Source organism: Meriones unguiculatus, chromosome 15 (genome assembly GCF_030254825.1).
Source record: "Meriones unguiculatus strain TT.TT164.6M chromosome 15, Bangor_MerUng_6.1, whole genome shotgun sequence".
Classification (NCBI taxonomy): Eukaryota; Metazoa; Chordata; class Mammalia; order Rodentia; family Muridae; genus Meriones; species Meriones unguiculatus.
The window spans coordinates 53,579,781-53,596,883 of record NC_083362.1 but is presented as its reverse complement, the minus strand read 5'-3'; the positions used below and the strand labels follow the sequence as shown (position 1 = coordinate 53,596,883).

The 17,103-nt window shown below is 39.1% G+C and overlaps 1 protein-coding gene across 42 annotated transcripts in view; it reads right to left on the bottom strand.

Moving 5' to 3' along the window:
• Positions 1-17,103, bottom strand: part of Map2 (microtubule associated protein 2) — a 268,475-nt gene that overhangs the window by 20,596 nt on the left and 230,776 nt on the right. For 11 of the 42 annotated variants that reach the window (XM_060368502.1, XM_060368504.1, XM_060368500.1 and 8 more), the window contains 6 exons: positions 14,470-14,715; positions 9,171-12,878; positions 8,766-8,972; positions 8,456-8,590; positions 5,058-5,119; positions 652-796 (listed from right to left, as the gene is read on the bottom strand). In XM_060368502.1, the coding sequence (XP_060224485.1) occupies positions 652-796; positions 5,058-5,119; positions 8,456-8,590; positions 8,766-8,972; positions 9,171-12,878; positions 14,470-14,715 (4,503 nt within the window). The remainder of the gene's footprint in view (positions 1-651; positions 797-5,057; positions 5,120-8,455; positions 8,591-8,765; positions 8,973-9,170; positions 12,879-14,469; positions 14,716-17,103) is intronic. The other 31 variants (XM_060368506.1, XM_060368534.1, XM_060368510.1 and 28 more) reach the window with 13 other exon arrangements.

Below are 17,103 nucleotides of genomic sequence, written 5' to 3'. Positions count from 1 at the left end.
GCTTTCCGGCCGCTGGAGTCAGGGACTCTCCTGCCCTAACTCAGACCCAGCACTGCGCCCAGTTTACACCAGTGCTAGAAAGTTCAATGTAGGTCCTCCTGTTTTTGTAGAAGTACTTTACCTACTGAACTATCCCCTCTAGCCTTGGGTTTTTGGTTATTTTCATTGATTTTTTTTTTTCCATTTAGATTTTAAGATGTTGAATTCTAATAAGAGTTAACCTTGTTTAGATATCTATAGCAACTCGATGGGTGTTTTTCTCTATTAATTTCTTTTCAGAGAGTTGAAGATTTTTTCATACAAGACTTTCACTTGCTTGGTTAGAGTTATAACCAAAGTACTTTATATTATTTGTGGCTATTGTGAAGCGTGTTCTTTCCTATTTTCTTTTCAGAATTCTTCTGTTTTAACTTTGAAACAAGAGAGAAACATCTTTCTAAAAATGACTATGTCAAACTCAGTAGATATGAATACAATCTTTTCCCATTTCTTCCATCAAAGAATTGTTTTGGAACAATCTGCCATCTAGACTTTTTAATTCTTACCTGTGACAATAATGTCTTTTAAACACAAGCACATTGTACTTACACATTTCCTTTTAGTTTACGGGATTAGACAATGATTAAAGCGAAGGCATCTAGGATAACATACTTGTGGTCCGTCGTGCTGAAGAGATGGAGCTGTTCAGAGAGAAGGAGTTCTCCTCCCTGTCTCCTGACACACCCCTGCGAGGAGGGAGGATGGAGGAAGGTCTCGGGAGGGAAGATCGCTTTTCCGGGCTCTTGGTTATTCCATCCTGATTAGGAAAAACAAAGACATTAGGTTCATCTTAACTACACAACAGCGTTTCTGGTAAATTCTCTTTCCATACACCACCAAGTTTAATATGCTAATACAACTTTCTATTTCATTATGTAGAGTTTCCAGTTTCCAGGTGTTCTATCAGACCAAGTTTATTATCTTGGAGTGACATTTTTGAAAATGAGTTGTGAATTTTAGTTTTTAGACAAGAATGTAGATGGGATGAATTTATAAAAGTGTTATCAGACATTGCCAATCTGACGAAAAGCTTCATTAGCATGACAACACAACTACCTGTTCCCTAGATATGTAACTATACTATATCGTTATAATTTCATTATTACTGCCACATAGTATGCACATTCCCAGGACTCTTTGACAAAGTAGAATCCTACCCATGAAAGAAAACAAAAGCAAGTACCCAATAAATGAAACTATAAAGTAGAAGAAAAATACAAAATACACAAACACATTAGAAGCTAGATGCTTGCTTTTAGTAAAACATACGTCACACAGCTATAAACGGTGACAGATGAATATGTGAGAAAAGGGGATGCTTACTGAGTAGCATTTTTTTTTTCAAATGGAATTTAGTCAAGCTGTATGTAAATGCAAGAACAGTGCTAAGCATTTGAGCCAGTATGTGTCTGATCTAAAAGAGACATCCATGTTATCTACCTTTTTACTTTCAAATGCTCTGTTTATGCTTCACACACAGCAGGCAAACAATTAAATAATTGTGAAGTGGGGATGAGGCAGTGGAAGGATGGAGAGCTAGAAGAATGGGAGAATGAAGAGTATTGCTTAGGCTCAGAAACTGGAAGCCCACAGCATGTGCGCTGTCACATGCTCAAAAGATGACATGACATGGGGATCAGGAGTTTTAGAACTTGACCAAATGAGATGAAAGACAGGACTCAGAGTGGAAACACTGTAACCAACCCCGTAAAACAGTGATGTGTAAAGCAATTATTACTATTCTATTTTTATTTTTTTAGGAAGAAGCAGATTGGCATCAAAAATCTCTCATGGCTGAAGGTCATTCTAGACGTTGGTTCTGCAGTGTGGATTAACAAAGGAGGCACGGGCAATCCCTGAAAAGACATGATAGGCTGTTCTCTTCTGAATAATTGTTCAGGGAAAGGAAACATTTCGAGGTGTTCTTGTCTCTCTAAATAGACGGGCTATTCTGAGTAGTCAGCTATACAAAGTTTGTGACAGCAACTGCCATTGCACATGCTATGTGCCTAGATATACATACATAATGTACATTATTTTCAGTGAACTCACTTTGAAAGGAAGTTAGTTATTTCTTTTTCAGTGGCTTTGTGAAGGCGGGGGAAATATGCTCTCTGAAGTATTCTTTATCTGGAGGTGAAGAAAATTGGCACAATGGCCAATCATGGGAAATTACAAACTGCTAATATATTTTTGTGTGTGTGTGTGTGTGTGTGTGTGTGTGTGTGTGAGCAAAATCACCCTAGTTACAGGGATTTCAATATGAGTCCCTAAATTCATGAATTCCACATTTCAATTAAAAAACTGATCAGAAAATCAGTCTAAAGATAGGAATAATATAATGGCAATAAGCAAATCTTATTATGAGCTAGAATAAGAGACGATGACAAACAGTAAATTCTGGATTGCCTTAAGGTTTCATATAAGGTTCTTATTTAACAAGAACAGATAAAATATTCTTTACAGATTTAATGTATGAGGTCCCCACACAGTCTGTAGATTCTCCAGTTATGCTGCAGTTAGAGCATGTCACTCATGGGAATTGCTCCTTTAATAAGTGTGGCCTTTATGATGGTCATACTAGCCACATCTTGATCATGTTTTTAAAAAATCTTGGAAGAATGCATATTTAAGGCACAGTCACAGAAAATATTACCTTAAAGATGAAGAAAAATTATTTTTTAGGTCATCTGCATGAACCCAATGAGAAAGATGATAAGAGTTATTGGATAAGACCACTTTAGGAGCAAAATTGAAACCGGCCAAACTATTCTATTGACTTAATATGATTCTCATGACAACAGTCCTATGATCAGCACTGAAAAGATTACCAACAAAAGATTCACAGGATTTAATTTACAAGTAAGGCTAAATCCTGGGGAGGCTGCATGCAGGGAAAAGTGGGTTGGATTGGTGACTCCGATAGAGGCAATGATGCCTGGGAGGTACTGTTAGAAATACGGGCAGGAATGACAAAACCAAGAAAGATTAAGTCAACAATTAATTTGACTGAGCTGTTATAAAAACAGAGGATGAAACTGAGGGTTTCGTTCTAAGCTCTAACTCCACAAACCCTTCTGCTCCCCTTCCTCTGCAGGACCAGCACTTCGAGTGGGCAGTGAAATTGCTTGAGCACAAATCATCATTTCTTGACTGATCTTACCAGAAAAGAATGAATTTCAAAACCAGGAAAGAAGAATGAAATAACTAGATTGCCTCTAATTGAGAAATGAGACAGGCAGTGATATTAAATATACTACTACCCCAAATCTAAATGAAGTAAAAGGGTTTGGTGAGTTTAATAATGAAGAGCAGCTGAAAATTCCGGTTGGACTCAAGTTATTAGCACCACATCAAATGAGAAGGAATTCGAGGTTTTTAACAAAATACGTTAGGTATTAGGAGGAAACAAATGATAAACCAAAAGTAGAAACAATAGAGTAAACTTTTCTTTAGAAACATGAGCTAAATGGTATTTAAAAGGGCAAACATTTACTTTATGGAAATAATGCATATAGCATCTGTTTAAAGTTAATTATTAAATGCCAAACAAATGAGTTAGTTGGTCCTGAGGCAACTTCAAAATTTCCTAAAGTTTTCCCAGATAATGTCCACTTGAAACTTTTTCTAAAGAGGAACTTTTCAGAGTCATTTTCTGTATCTGTGACTGAATTTTTTTATATTTTAAAAAATATAATATCAACTAATACTTAGTCTTCTTTAATGAATATTAAATGACTACTATATGTAGGTACTATATTATTTTATAAAATTAGTATGTTTAATTTTCTTAACTAAATAATTATACAGGAAATTTTAGAAAATTAAGATATAGGAATAAAAGATCACATAGCTAAAAATATTTAAGATTCAGACATGATAAAAATACTAGTTTTTTTAAAGTCAGAAATAGACACTAGCAATCCAAATATCATTATCCTATTGTAGTCGAAATACAGCCCCATATTAACTAAGTCAATAAATAAGTTATATTACTTCCCATTTATTAAGGCATGTGTCTAATTTGTTAAGTACTCACTTAGAGATTTCCTCCTTATTACATAAAGACCCTGAGTTTGAAATTGTTACCAAAAGTTTGGCCAGTATTGAAAACAAAACCCTGTCTATATTAATAGGAAAGTAGACGCATAAAGTATTAGCACATCTGATAAACTAAGAACTGTGATTCATAGATCATATGTGATTGTGGGGGTGCAAAATTGTCTCATCAGCTACTTACCGGCATCAAGTTGTTCACTGTAAATATATGATTTATTTAATAGAGCTTTTTATTTTTCTTTCAATTATTAAAAGAATAAAAGAGCTTCATGTTATTATATTTTTCTTTTTAAAACACAGTGGAAAGTCACGTTGTCATTAAAATGGTTGTTAAGCATGCTTACTATTAGGGACTGAGAGAAGAGGAGGGAGAGGAAGCTGTGTTGGAGATGTAAAGTAAATAAACAAATTAATAAAAATTTAAAATAACAAATACTGCTTACTATTAAATTAAAAATCAAATACATGCTGTTTCTTTTTTTTTTTGTACTAAACCTATAAAGGAAAAAATAAACTTTTAAAAAATCAACATGGTAACTCTAGCCATCTTTAGTGAAATGAGTTACACTTAATTTTACTTCTTGCTCATCCACATAGTTTCATCTAGGCTTACTTTGTAATGAAAACGTAAAACAGTATAGTAATTATAAAAGCTACAGTTGGCTCTATAAAATATAAGCGAATTGCTCTTCCGCATTTTTGCCAACTCATTGTGCAGTTTTCTGTGTTCTATCTTCCTAACAGAGAGCAAGCCGAGCAGTGTCCTCACCAACTGCCATGAGAGATCATTATAGATGATGTCAGTTTTGGCTTGGATGCTCCAGAGATCATCCTGGGTGAGCTAACAGTTTTAAACATAAAACATAAGTACAATTGTCTCCACAATAACTAAAGTTTGTAAGACACTGGATGAATACCAAAAGTAGAATGAAGGACAGGAGAAAACTTGTTCTACTCACAGTGACTTTGTCCTTCGCCTGCTTAAATGCACTGGGGGCCTGAGCTGATTCACCACTTGCTGCTGTTGAAAAGAAAGGAAGAATCAAGTCTCTAAAACCCACACAAATGTGTCTTCTAATATTGGAGCCTTCTACTATGGCCTGAGCCTGATGCAAAGTACAATTCTCTTGCTTTCGAGGCTCAAATTCAATAGCCAAACAAACTTGGGTAACAGTAATGCATTATGTGGCTCTGACTAGAGTGTGCAAATTAACACAGACCAGTGTCTACTCAGGTACAAGGGAGCACAGTGCACACCCTCATTTTCTATGGGTCACCAAGATACTCTTTACATATACACATACAGTCTTCAGACCAAAAGTCGCAGAACATCAAAGCAAGTGCTGCCTGGTATAAAGGAAGGGGATATGATTTTCTTTTTCTTTTTCTCCTCTTTTTGGAGAGAGCAGGGGGAAGGGGGTTGGAATGATCCAGAAATGTCCAACCCTCTTGTTCTAGAAGCCACTGGCTTACCTACAGCTCCTTCATTTTACCTCCTAGGGTGTCATGATCAGCAAACCCTTTGCCTGTGCAACTCTTTGCCTTGCATTATGATTGACACACTTGTCTGAGGTGAAATTGTACGGCAAGAAGGGAAGGACAACAACTTCTCAGGGACAGAGAATGAGAGACTTCAAGCTCAGCAAGTACAAAATGTGTTCTAGGCATGCACTTCCTGTATGACACCATAACCACATCTGTTACTGCTGTTGTTTGCTTCTGGTCTCAAGTTCCATCATTTCCAGCACATTCTGTGTGGATGACTTACCTGACTTGATTTAAAAAAAAAATCTCACAATATATGACAATCCTTTGTGTTTAAAAATATCAGTATTTGACTGATATCCTCTGAAGGAAAACACTCTAGCCTGCATGTTTGCTTTCTCCTTAATTTTCTTTGGTAGAAAATCTTCATGAAAAAAAAGTAGCCTTAAAAGCCATTTCTGAAAAAAAAAAAAAAAAAAAAAAAAAAGATCCTATGCTATGTGAGCTCCTACATCGAGGCAATGGCTGCCTACAGTGTACTTTGTTATGTGCGGGACAGCTAGGAGGACTTTTCAGATAAGAGCATTGATTTCTTTTTTCGAGAGGCAGTGAAAATGTCATCTACTCCTTCTATGGCACATCTGAAGTTCCTGCAACACATATGTGTAGTTTGTTTTGATTCAGTAACATCTGCATTTTGTATACGTTTCCTGCTGGGTTCTCTTGACATTCAAGCAGAATAAGGGAAGACCCTGGTCAATCTGAAAACTTAAATTTCCTTTAAGAAGAAATATAAGGAGGGAGGGCTGGATTTCAGTATGGCGAAGTGCATGCCAATGACATGCAGACATGTCATACAAATGATTTACAAACTATTTCATATTTCCTCTGAAATTCCACAACTCTATAGCATCTTCGGCTTTCCAGGTAGGATACAGGATTTCTTAATATTCAGCCCAAGAGATTCTACTTCCCTGAGCATCTCTCCAAGTGAAATAAAACTTCTGACAACTTAACAGACTTAGTTAACTAATCAAAATACAAGATGTGGAGATGGTAGGTTAACTCCTGACTTCTAACTTTGAAGTGCTCTGTACCGAGTCTTTCTCAAGATTTGTGTACAGAAGAGCCTTCCAAATTCAAATCCTGGCTTGGGTATTATTCTTGCATAAAAGGCACCATCTGGTTCCTATAGGTATAACACAAACACACACCACTTGGAACTTTGGCCAAGCATGGTGTTGCATGCTTGCGATTCAGACACTGGGAATGCTAAGACAGGAGGATCATGAACCCAAGGATGACCTGAACTGTCTACAAATACTTTGTCTCGAAAAACACAGAACTCAGAAATGCAACCCAATATAAAATCTAAGCAAACAAAAATAATAGTGACTTTTGGTTCTAGAAGATCAATGATTCTGATCTTTTTCTCAGTAAGGTTCATGATGCCACTCCCAATCTTTAAAGTGACCCAAAACTTTCTATTAAGCCATTTGTAATGCATAATCAAAAGGAGCATACTTTTTCTTGATATTTCATAGAATGGAAGAATATTCTTAGAAATACCAAGAAATTTTAAAATTAAGGTAACTATTCCATAATTAGGTACACAAAGTAAATACTGCTACTCTAACAGTGAAATTTCAAAATAAAATTGCATTGTAGAGAGGTGTATAGATTTTCACTACGATTTATTTTAAAAAAATATGTTATTGTGTATGGTGTTTTGCCTAAAATGTGAGTGGACAAGAAATGTGCAGTGCGCACAGAGTCCAGAAGATGGGACTGAATCCACTGTAACTGGAGTTATAAAGGTTGTGAATTGACATGTGGGTTCCGGGAACTAAACTCAGGTCCTCTGTAAGAACAATAGATGTTTATAACGATAAAGCAGTCACTAAAGCCCACTTTCTGGTGATTTCTCCCATGTTTCATTCTTTTGATCTACCAGATTTTTAAGCTATGGGTGTGTAGTTTTGGGAGAATCAGAAGTAGGTGGGAATCAAAGCTGAAATGTCACCCCCTCTCATATGTAGCCCAGGTCCTTCAGCACAGCCCAGGCTGGACTCACGCTGGAGATTTGCCTAGACACTCACCTGCCTTTGCCTCCCCAGTGCTGAAATTATAGAAAATTCATTTATTTCTAATTTAACTAACTCTGAGGGAGTGGAGTTTTAACTTAGAATCCTACACATTGTTAGAGCATTTGACAGTTTGGATGAATATCTTAAAGAGAATTCCGAAGTTGAAGCACAGGAGACTGAAAAGGTGTTCATTTTGAACATGACGAATAAAATCTGATAGGATAGACATCACTTCCTTCCTTCCTTTCTTTCTTCTTTTTTTTTTCCATCTAAAGAAAAATAATCTTGAAAATTAGTCTTACTGCAGGAGTTTTTTCATTTCCAATGTCTAAGTCAATATACATTGTCTCAGTAAAGTCAACATCAGTAACAGATTTGGCAGTAACAAGAGAGAAAATAGGACAAATATACATGGATTTAAGCATGGAGGAGATAAATAAGCAAAATAATGAGAATGCATACCACGGTTAAATTCATCGCCATCGTCTAACCAAACACACAGAATGAAAATAGGGATCCCCAGAACGTGACACTAGAGCACAATGCCAAGATACAATCACGCACTGTTATGTCTGAGCATGACAAAGAAACAGATGGTCATGACCTTTTCTGCAGGGAGGGAACAAAAAAAAAAAAAAGAATAATGATACGAGACACTTAATAGCGAAATTGTTCATGATTGCTGAGATTTGGAAGTAAAACAAAACGAAGAAGCTTCTACAGTAATGAGATTAAAAAAATACACATCCATGTTTGCCAGCCACATTGCAGAATTGAACAATCACCTGTGGTTTTCCGCTTAACACAGGAGAGATGAGTTGGTCTAGTGTATTTGATAGCAGGTTTTAAAATGAATTTCCTGGAAGGAGAGTGGGCCTGAACTTCTGTTTTTTTAGCAAGTTCAGCCTTCTTATAAACTGCTATGAATAAGAAAACACAAAAAAAGCATACCATCAGGAAAGAAAGTGAACAATTGGAACAAAAATGAACAAGATTTTCATAAGTAACCAGTTAGGCAGTTGCTTTTTTTCAAAAGAGTAATAACAAATTAATTAAAAAAAAACGCATTTGAAAAGAAGTGATTGTTAAATGAACCTTTTTTCCTTCTCACTTCATCTCTGGAGACCGTGCTAGGTTCCTTTTTAGCTACTTTTCTTTCAGGAGTGGAAATTCTGCCTCTCCCAGTTTTAAAAGGTTTTTCTTTTCTATGTTTCTCGAGAGATGGTCTCCGAGCTTCCTTCTCAGCTTTCTCCTCTTTAGGAATAGTTTCTAACTGTTCTGTCATGATGCTTCTATCATCATCTGTGGATCAAAGCAAACCATGGCAACAAGAACAATGAGAACATTAGTGACAGAGGCACAAAACCCTTCATATATTTAATACAACGTAAAGTAAATACAGACTTACTTCTTTTAATGTTTAAAGTGAAAACCAAATTCCCCACTAGGCTACCAGTGTTTTGTTTGTTTGTTTAGGAGAAGATTGAAAAAGAAGCACACCTTGAGTGTCCACCCATAGGCTGTCGGCATCCATGATGGAGTCATCAATGGTGGTCTCGTCCTTGTAATCGTCATAGGTTTCTGTTTTGTATTCCGAGTATGCAACTTCTTCTTTCTCAGCTGGAGCATCTGGAGAGCCATCCTTGGGTTCTGCCTGGGCTTCTGCTGCCATCTCTGCCTCAAGCTCTTCATCATGAGGGCATGGCCTCCTTTCTTCCTCAGGCTGAGCTAGAGCTGCAAAGCGCACACTATGGGACCCCGACTCCCCTTCATCAGTCGTGGTTTGCACTACAGTGATGAAATCATCCTCAATGGTCACCACAGACTCAATCACACCTTTGTGCTCACCTGGGCAGGTCTCCACAAATTCCTCCCTACTTGCTGGGACAACCAGGTCAGTAATCTGGAGGGTATCTGAACGGAAGAGCAGTTTGTCATATTCTCCCCTAGCTTCTATCTCTTCTTCCTCACTTGGGACCTCTGCTGGTTCAGACACAATTGCTTCAGGCTGTGGCTGGGTGACATCAGAAGGTATGGCAGGTATATCCGGAGTCTCTGTGCTCTCTTCCTTGGGCAGCTGAATAAATTCCATTTGGACCTCAGCTTTCTCATCAGTGGATGAACCAGCCTCTGAAACAGGAGGCGGGCAAGGGATTTCCACAGACAGTTTTAGGGCAACTTCATCTTGAATGAGTGATGACTCTGGAGAGATTTCCTTCTTGCCCTCGTCAGGCTTCAGAGACTCCATGGTGAGGCTTTCGTGCTCACCACTAGACTCGTAGGACTCTTCTTTGTCTACAGCCTCCTGATGCACCAAGTCAGGCTTTGCCACCTTCTCTTTGACTTCTGTTTCATTGACTTTGACACCTTCTTTCATGTGGCCAGACTCAACACCCATGAATGTATCTGCTTCTTGGGGTAAAGCCTCGAACTTAAGCTCTGTGGCTTTTCCAGCATCCACATTCATCCCCGATGCCATTTGTCCAAAGTCACTGACTTTTATATCTAACTGACACTGCTCAGCTATCTTTGCAGCAAAATCTAGACCTTGATCGGCTTTTGTGGTTTGCTCTGCCTCAGCTACCTCTGGCACTGAACTGAGACCTTTTTCTGCTTTCTCAGGTGATGCATCTTTAGTTGTTGTTGCCAGTACATTGGTGGAGGCTTGCTCATAGGTTATACCTAATCCGAAGAGCTCTACTTTATCACTGGCCTCTTCTGTCTCCTTGGCATGTTCTTTTGAATCAACATGCTCTTCGCTCTTCTCTAGGACAGTATCCAGTTTGTCGCTAGGTTTCCTGTCATGGTCAAACTCCCTACTCAGTCCTGATTTGTCAGCAGATGTGGGTGAAGATGCCTCTTTCTCGGCAGCAATCTCTTCTTTGACCCTTCCAGCAGCTGCAAGTTTTACTTCAATCAGGGAAAGGTCTGTGGCCAAATCTCTACGGACCTTGTCATCGGTTCCTTCATAAAATGAACCACTCTCTCCTGACAGATTCTCACTGTCTTGAACTGGTGACGGGAGAGGGACTGTGTATTTATTGAACACACAGTATCCCATGTCTTCAAGCTGACTGTCAGGTTTTACAGTGACTTGGTTTTCATCAGCGACAGGTGGCAAACCTGTACTACTCTCAGCAACCACAGCCTCGGACGGGACTGATTTCCTCCTGGCGACCTCAGCCTCTGCACTCACAGAAGCTAATCTGGACCTGGTTCCTGCCAGATCTAGCATCTCAGGCAGATCAGGGGCCATGACAGTACCATTTTTATAATATTCTTTGGCTGGGAAGGGTGACTCAGAAGATGTTTCAACTTGAATGGTCTGCTCCCCAGTCGTTTTTGCTTCCTCCGTCTTCCCTTCTTCCTCTTTGCTCTCTGTTGGGAAGCAAGGGACTTTCTCTACTGCTGGTGTGGTGGGCGGCAGGTAATCATCTCCTTCATCCATGCTTCCGCTAGTGTTTGTTAGAATATCAGAAGCCAGAGGGGAGAGATCATGGCCACGGCCAAAGTTAAACCCAAGGGCAATGGAATCGAGGCAAGACATGGGCAAATTGATAGACATGCTTCTTTGTTCTATGGCAGACCTACCACCAAGCCCTAAACTTCGACTCAGTGTCAGATCATCCTTGTTCTTACTGTGAAGGCCTCTTTTCTCCCCGTAAACTTTTGGGTCAATAGTGAACATTCTTTCTTGAGGAGAACTTGGTTCTTCAGGTAACTCAGGTGGATAATCAGATGCATAACCCTGGGCCAGAGTGCTGTACCCTGCTTCTTGCGCTGGAGCGCTCGGCTGGGATTCTTTGGCCGGAAGTTCCTTTTCATCGGGTTGATTCTTGGGAGATGCAGTGTCAAGCGATTCCTCGGTACTTCCTCTCGCATCACTCAGTTCATAGTAATCACTGCCCAACTGTTTGCTCTTTGTCTCTTCTTCTTTCAGTGTAGATGTTTCAAAATACTTGGACATCCCAGATTTATCTTCATAAAATGGCACATCAACCTCAGCTACTGTTGCAGATCCAACTCCTTCCAACTTATCTTTGACAGCTATGTTCTCCTCAAAAAGTCCCTGGATTTCTCTCTTTTCACTTACTGCCTCTGGCTCAGGTGTCACTTTTTCCAAGGTCTTGGAGGCCATGGCTAGATCTGTAACTGCTTGTTCCAGACTTACAGGGAAGGAGTCCTGTTTTAACTCTTCGGCTGAATGTCCTTGGACTTTCTGTTCTTCTTTGGAGATAGAATGCTCAGTGGAGATCTGAATCACATCTGTTTTATCATCTCTCAGTTTTGGGGTTTCGTGTTCTTTTGCCACAGCTTCTTCAATGGAAACAGTTGTTTTATCTTCAAGCTTTGTCTGTGGTTCGTTTTCATGGAGCGTAGGCTCCTGTCTACTGGGTGTTGAAGTTTCTTTTTTCTCTTGATTTGTGATACTCTCTTCTTCCCCTGAAACATTGTCCCTGACATATCCTTCCAGAAATGGACTATGAACATCTTTGGGTAAAGTGGCAGCTTCTGAGACTGGAACATCTACCACCTTGTCTGCGCTATCTTTCTGTGGCTCCTCATCTCTGGAACTATCTTTGGCAGTAGCTAGACCAGTGGTGTCCTGCAGAGACGTTTTGTCATCTGGTTGGAAGAAGACAGGGGCAAAGGGTCTGGACACTTCTGCAACTCCCTCATTCTTCATAGTATCTAAAGGAAGAGTGAAACTTCCACTGTGAAAGGGACTTGGCATGGGTGAGTCAAACTGCTTCCCTTCCCATCTTGGGATATCCTCTAGTACATCTTTTTCCCTCATGGGTGTCAAGGGACCAGGAGATATTGGGGCAGCTAGACCCCATTCATCCTTCTTGGATTCCATCGGCATTTCGATGAACCAGTCTTTCTGCCCTTTTGGCTCTGCAGAGAGGCCAATGCTAGGTACTGCTATGCTTGTTTCTGGGCTCTGTTTTATGTCTTCAAGGTTGGTACCAAAAGTCTGTGCAAATGGAATGGTAGGTGACTTTTCTCCTTCTGCGCCTTGGATATCCTTTTTGTCATGGGGAGTTTTAGTTGTCTCTGGCTGAGGAACTAAGGCAGTGTGTTCAAAGTCTTCACCAGGCTTGCTCTGCATCTTGAACTCCTTTTCATCCTTGTCTAAAGGCTCAGCGAAAGAGGAAGGCAGTTTCTGCTGCTCAGGGAATTCCATCTTCGAGGCTGTAAGTAAATCTGAAGTAATTGGGTTGATTTTTAAATAAGATAATAGGCAACAGCTTTCTGTCAGTTAGCTTAAAAATCATACTTACAAACAGGAAATGAATGGCAGGAGGGAGAAGGCAGCTATGAACCATGCAAGCATGCTGCTCACTGAAAATGAGCATGGAGATGTCAGGCCTGGAATCCTTATGTCCTAGTACTGGGTAAGGTCCTGTTCTAAGTGAACTGTGTACATGTTATAAGAAAAGCTTATTGGGTCTCTTCTAAACAGCATATGGTGCATAATTAGAAGGAAAAAGTAAAATCCTATTTTATTGATAAAAATTGAAATTAATGCACATCAAGGAAGTAGATAAACAGGGTACAAGGACTTATATAAATAATGATGGTTATTGAGTAGTTCAGATTTTCTCACTTGAAAATAAACTGGCAAGCTGTGGGTCAGGTGCCAAGAAATACATAATGATACAAGCATTAGCAGTTTCACATAACTTGATGAAAAATTGCAAGGGGCCATATGGGCAAACTACAAGTTACTGGCACAAAGTTTTAGAAGATAGCTGAGATTAAAGTGTATATTTGCTGTCAATTTTATATACACGACCTAAGAATTGATGAGCCAGTTTGTACTTAATCTAAATTTATTAATTCCCAGTCATGACTTCTGGATTATATAAATGGGAAGTCACAAGAGCAAGACATTTTTTTTTTTCAAAAGAGTCAACTATTACAATATTTTTCTTCCAGAGTCCTGATTTCATTTCTTGGACATGGCCAGGTAGCAACATATTGGCTAGTATTGGCTCCATATATACTTGACATCAAATAAATGGCATGGTCTTGCTGTCACTTATACGCCAACCCATGAGTCTCTGGAGTCCTTGCTATATTTTAAATTATTTCCTGTGGTCACCAGAGCTGGGCGTTGTTCTCTGGAGAGGATTTGACAGTGACTTTCTGGAAGATGGGTTATTATGAACTAGACTTGTGTGCCCTGTTATAGTGAGAGTAACAAAATACTTTAAACTTGTAACGAAGGCTAGATGAATGAAAACTCAAGCGATACAAGCATGATAAAGAGGTTGGCTGCCCTGGAGAGACAAGGAGAAGCATTGATGGGGCACCTGAAGGAAACCAAACCAGCATTTGTTGAAGCACATAAAAAACATAGCACTCCGCAGCTGCAAACAAAAGCATTTAAGCCTGTATGTGCGAAAATTCAGCTCTAGGGTTTGAAAAAGAAAAGCATATGAATTGCTGTCGCAAAATACAAAAACAAAAAAAAATATACATGTATTAGCAATGTGACTGGCAAACACTGGCGATGAGGAGGGAGGGGATAAACCAAGAAGAGTTCACACAGCATTATCAGCCCGAGGCAAAGCGTATTGTATCATGGCAAAGGACAACTAGCTACAGCCGGGGACAACCAAGCTCTCACGGCACCTGCGCAAGCCACACTCTCTGCTCACGAAGCCTGAGATGGTGGTCTGATGATCATGAGAAGACCCAGCGGGATGGGCCAGCGTTGGAAAGGCATTCGCTTGGGGAGATCCACGGCAGCGCTTTTGCAGCACACATGCAAATCCTGACAGACACACACCTTCCTTGGCAGAGGAAGGGATTTTTACTTCTGGAGCCACTTCCGTGACCTCTTTTACACTTTTCTCATGCGGAGCCCCTGCCAGGGCACTGTCTTCTGGAACTACATGCTCCTCTGCACTAGATTCCGCTCGGCCCTCACTGAGGCCCTGGGGCTGGGCTGGGGGTTTAGCAGCCCCACACTCTTTCCCCGGAAGAGCGGCAGGTTTCATTTCCTCAGCCACCGCACCCTCTAGAGTTTCTTCTTCTTGGGGATGAAAAAGATGTTGACATCATGACCACAGAACAACACACACAAGGACAGAAATACTATTCATGGAACACTTTCAGCTCCATTTCAATGACCTCTCCTCAGCGTCAGGTACATTTGCTTTTCCCATCTGCACGAGCGAATTAGTAACTGAATGAAAGGCACAGGGTGTACTTGGCTGGAGAATTAGGGTGTATAAAATAGGCTGATGGAAAGGCCTTTTAAAGCTCCAGTTAAAAGGCTACACGACACGTTTTAAAAATTGAGAGCTGAAAGGGTTTTATGGACTCATCAGCCTTAGTGGGAACAGCAGTGAAGATGAGCACGTGGGGATGGCTTGCTGGGAGTCGGAGATGGTGTTGCCCCAACAGATGGTGGTGAGGAGAGAGATGTGCTGCTGTGCTGAAAAAAGCCTTCCAATTGGTTAGACAGGTGGTGTTTTCTCCAATGTAGGAAGTCCCTGCATAAGAACTCCTGATGGCTTTGTTTAAAAATGTACAGTCTTTGCAAAGACAATTTTAGCCATGGAGTAGGCTTAGCCTCAAAGTGATACCTGCTCAGTTGCCTAACACTTTTGTCAAGAAGTCCATCAGAGCCCTCTAAATATAATATTTCTAAGAAAGGGCAAGAAAAGTCAATCCGTGTTGCCTCCATTGAATTACGAGATACTCAAGGAAAGGAAATATTGGAAGCAAGATACTTTCTAACTTTCAAATTTCATCATTTACTAAAGTATTTTTTCTTATATATAATTGTTTTCATGCTACTTGAAACAATAATAGTTCATGTATAGTTCTTTTTGACACTAAGAAAAAGTGTCCATATCAGCAATACAATCTTACTATGCAACTAAAAATTAAATCAGTAAAGAAAAATGACCAAGAGGCATTTAGGATACCAAAAAAACATCCCCCTAAAAGTATAAATGACATGAAAAAAATATTAGCCTTTAACTGAGAACAGCAAGCTTCCAAAGGGCATGAATTATTTTGTCCATTTGTTCCTCATTTACAATTTAAATGCCCATAAGTAAAAGTAAATCCATTTTACCCTTTAATAAATGAAAGGAAACTACATTAGCTATTTTAGAAGTCTGCAGTGGGAAGTTTCTTACGATATTTCCATAAAAAAAATTGGACATTGTGCAAAAGGCCCTGTGGGAAAGACTACAGATGAAAAAGAAAAGGAATTTTCTTTTTTAAAAAAGAAATATTAACACCATGAATGATGGAAGAACTGTCTCGTCTACATTTACCATGCAGACAATTTTGTATCTGTAATTTAATTTTGTAAGTGATATTTTAGAAATTCCAATTCTTCCAAATTATTCAGGAATTTCTTTATAAGGCATAGATTTTTATTCTAGTTAAAAGAACTTTAAACAAATGTAACTTCTCCAAAGCCAGCTTATTAATGAGGTCTAACCAAGTTAATTTACAACTTTCAAATCCATGTGGCCTTAAATTACTTAATTTACATAAAATACTTCTTAGCTTTGAGACTGTATTCTTTACAAAAGCATTTCTTTCTCATATACAGTTGTTCTCATACTACTCAAAACAGTAATAGTTCATGTATAGTTCTTTTAATTTAAGGCCTTAATATTTTGGCCTTAAATTTTTAAATTTTGAATTAGGAATGTTCGTGTCAACTATACCAATCTCTTAATTGAAAACCTCCCATATATTTTTATTAAACTTCACACTGTATTTCCAAGGGTGTCAGAGCTCATTGGTTTTCAAAAGGACTCAGAGAGATCCTGTCACGAATGTGGCTGGTGAGCTGAGAGTTGATTCCTTGACATTGTCTGTCCTCCTGTCTTTATCACTACATATTGTCCCAAATGAAAACAAGGTCTTCTCTAACCAGTGGGTCACTGTCCTCACCTGAAAATATTTCTGTCTGAGCAAAAATGCCTTAGCTATACTTTCTTCCTGATAAAAATCCCTAGTTAAAATGAGACAAGTAGCAGCCTGCCGTCTGCTTCATGCCATCATTCTCAGGATAGTCACTTATACATAGGTAGCTCGGCTCTATGGAACAGAGGTTCTGAGTCAAATCCTTCGTTTCAGCCCTAAACTGAGATACAGTCACCTAGGAAATCCCCACAGGTTCTGATTTATTGATGTGGAGACATAAATTCATCCCCCTAACATTTATTCTGCTCCAAGCAGGTTCTTTGTTTTTTTTTTCTGTTTTAAAGAACAAATGTATGAATATAGTAGTAAAAAGGTGATTTTTCATTTAATGCTGGCTCTAGTAATAGTCCAAAGAGGAGAGCATATAATATTAGGGTCCTCTTCTTCAGTTTAGGTAAATAATATGTTCTTACCGAATAATTTATTTGCAAGGAACAACAACAACAACAACAAAAAGACATCATGC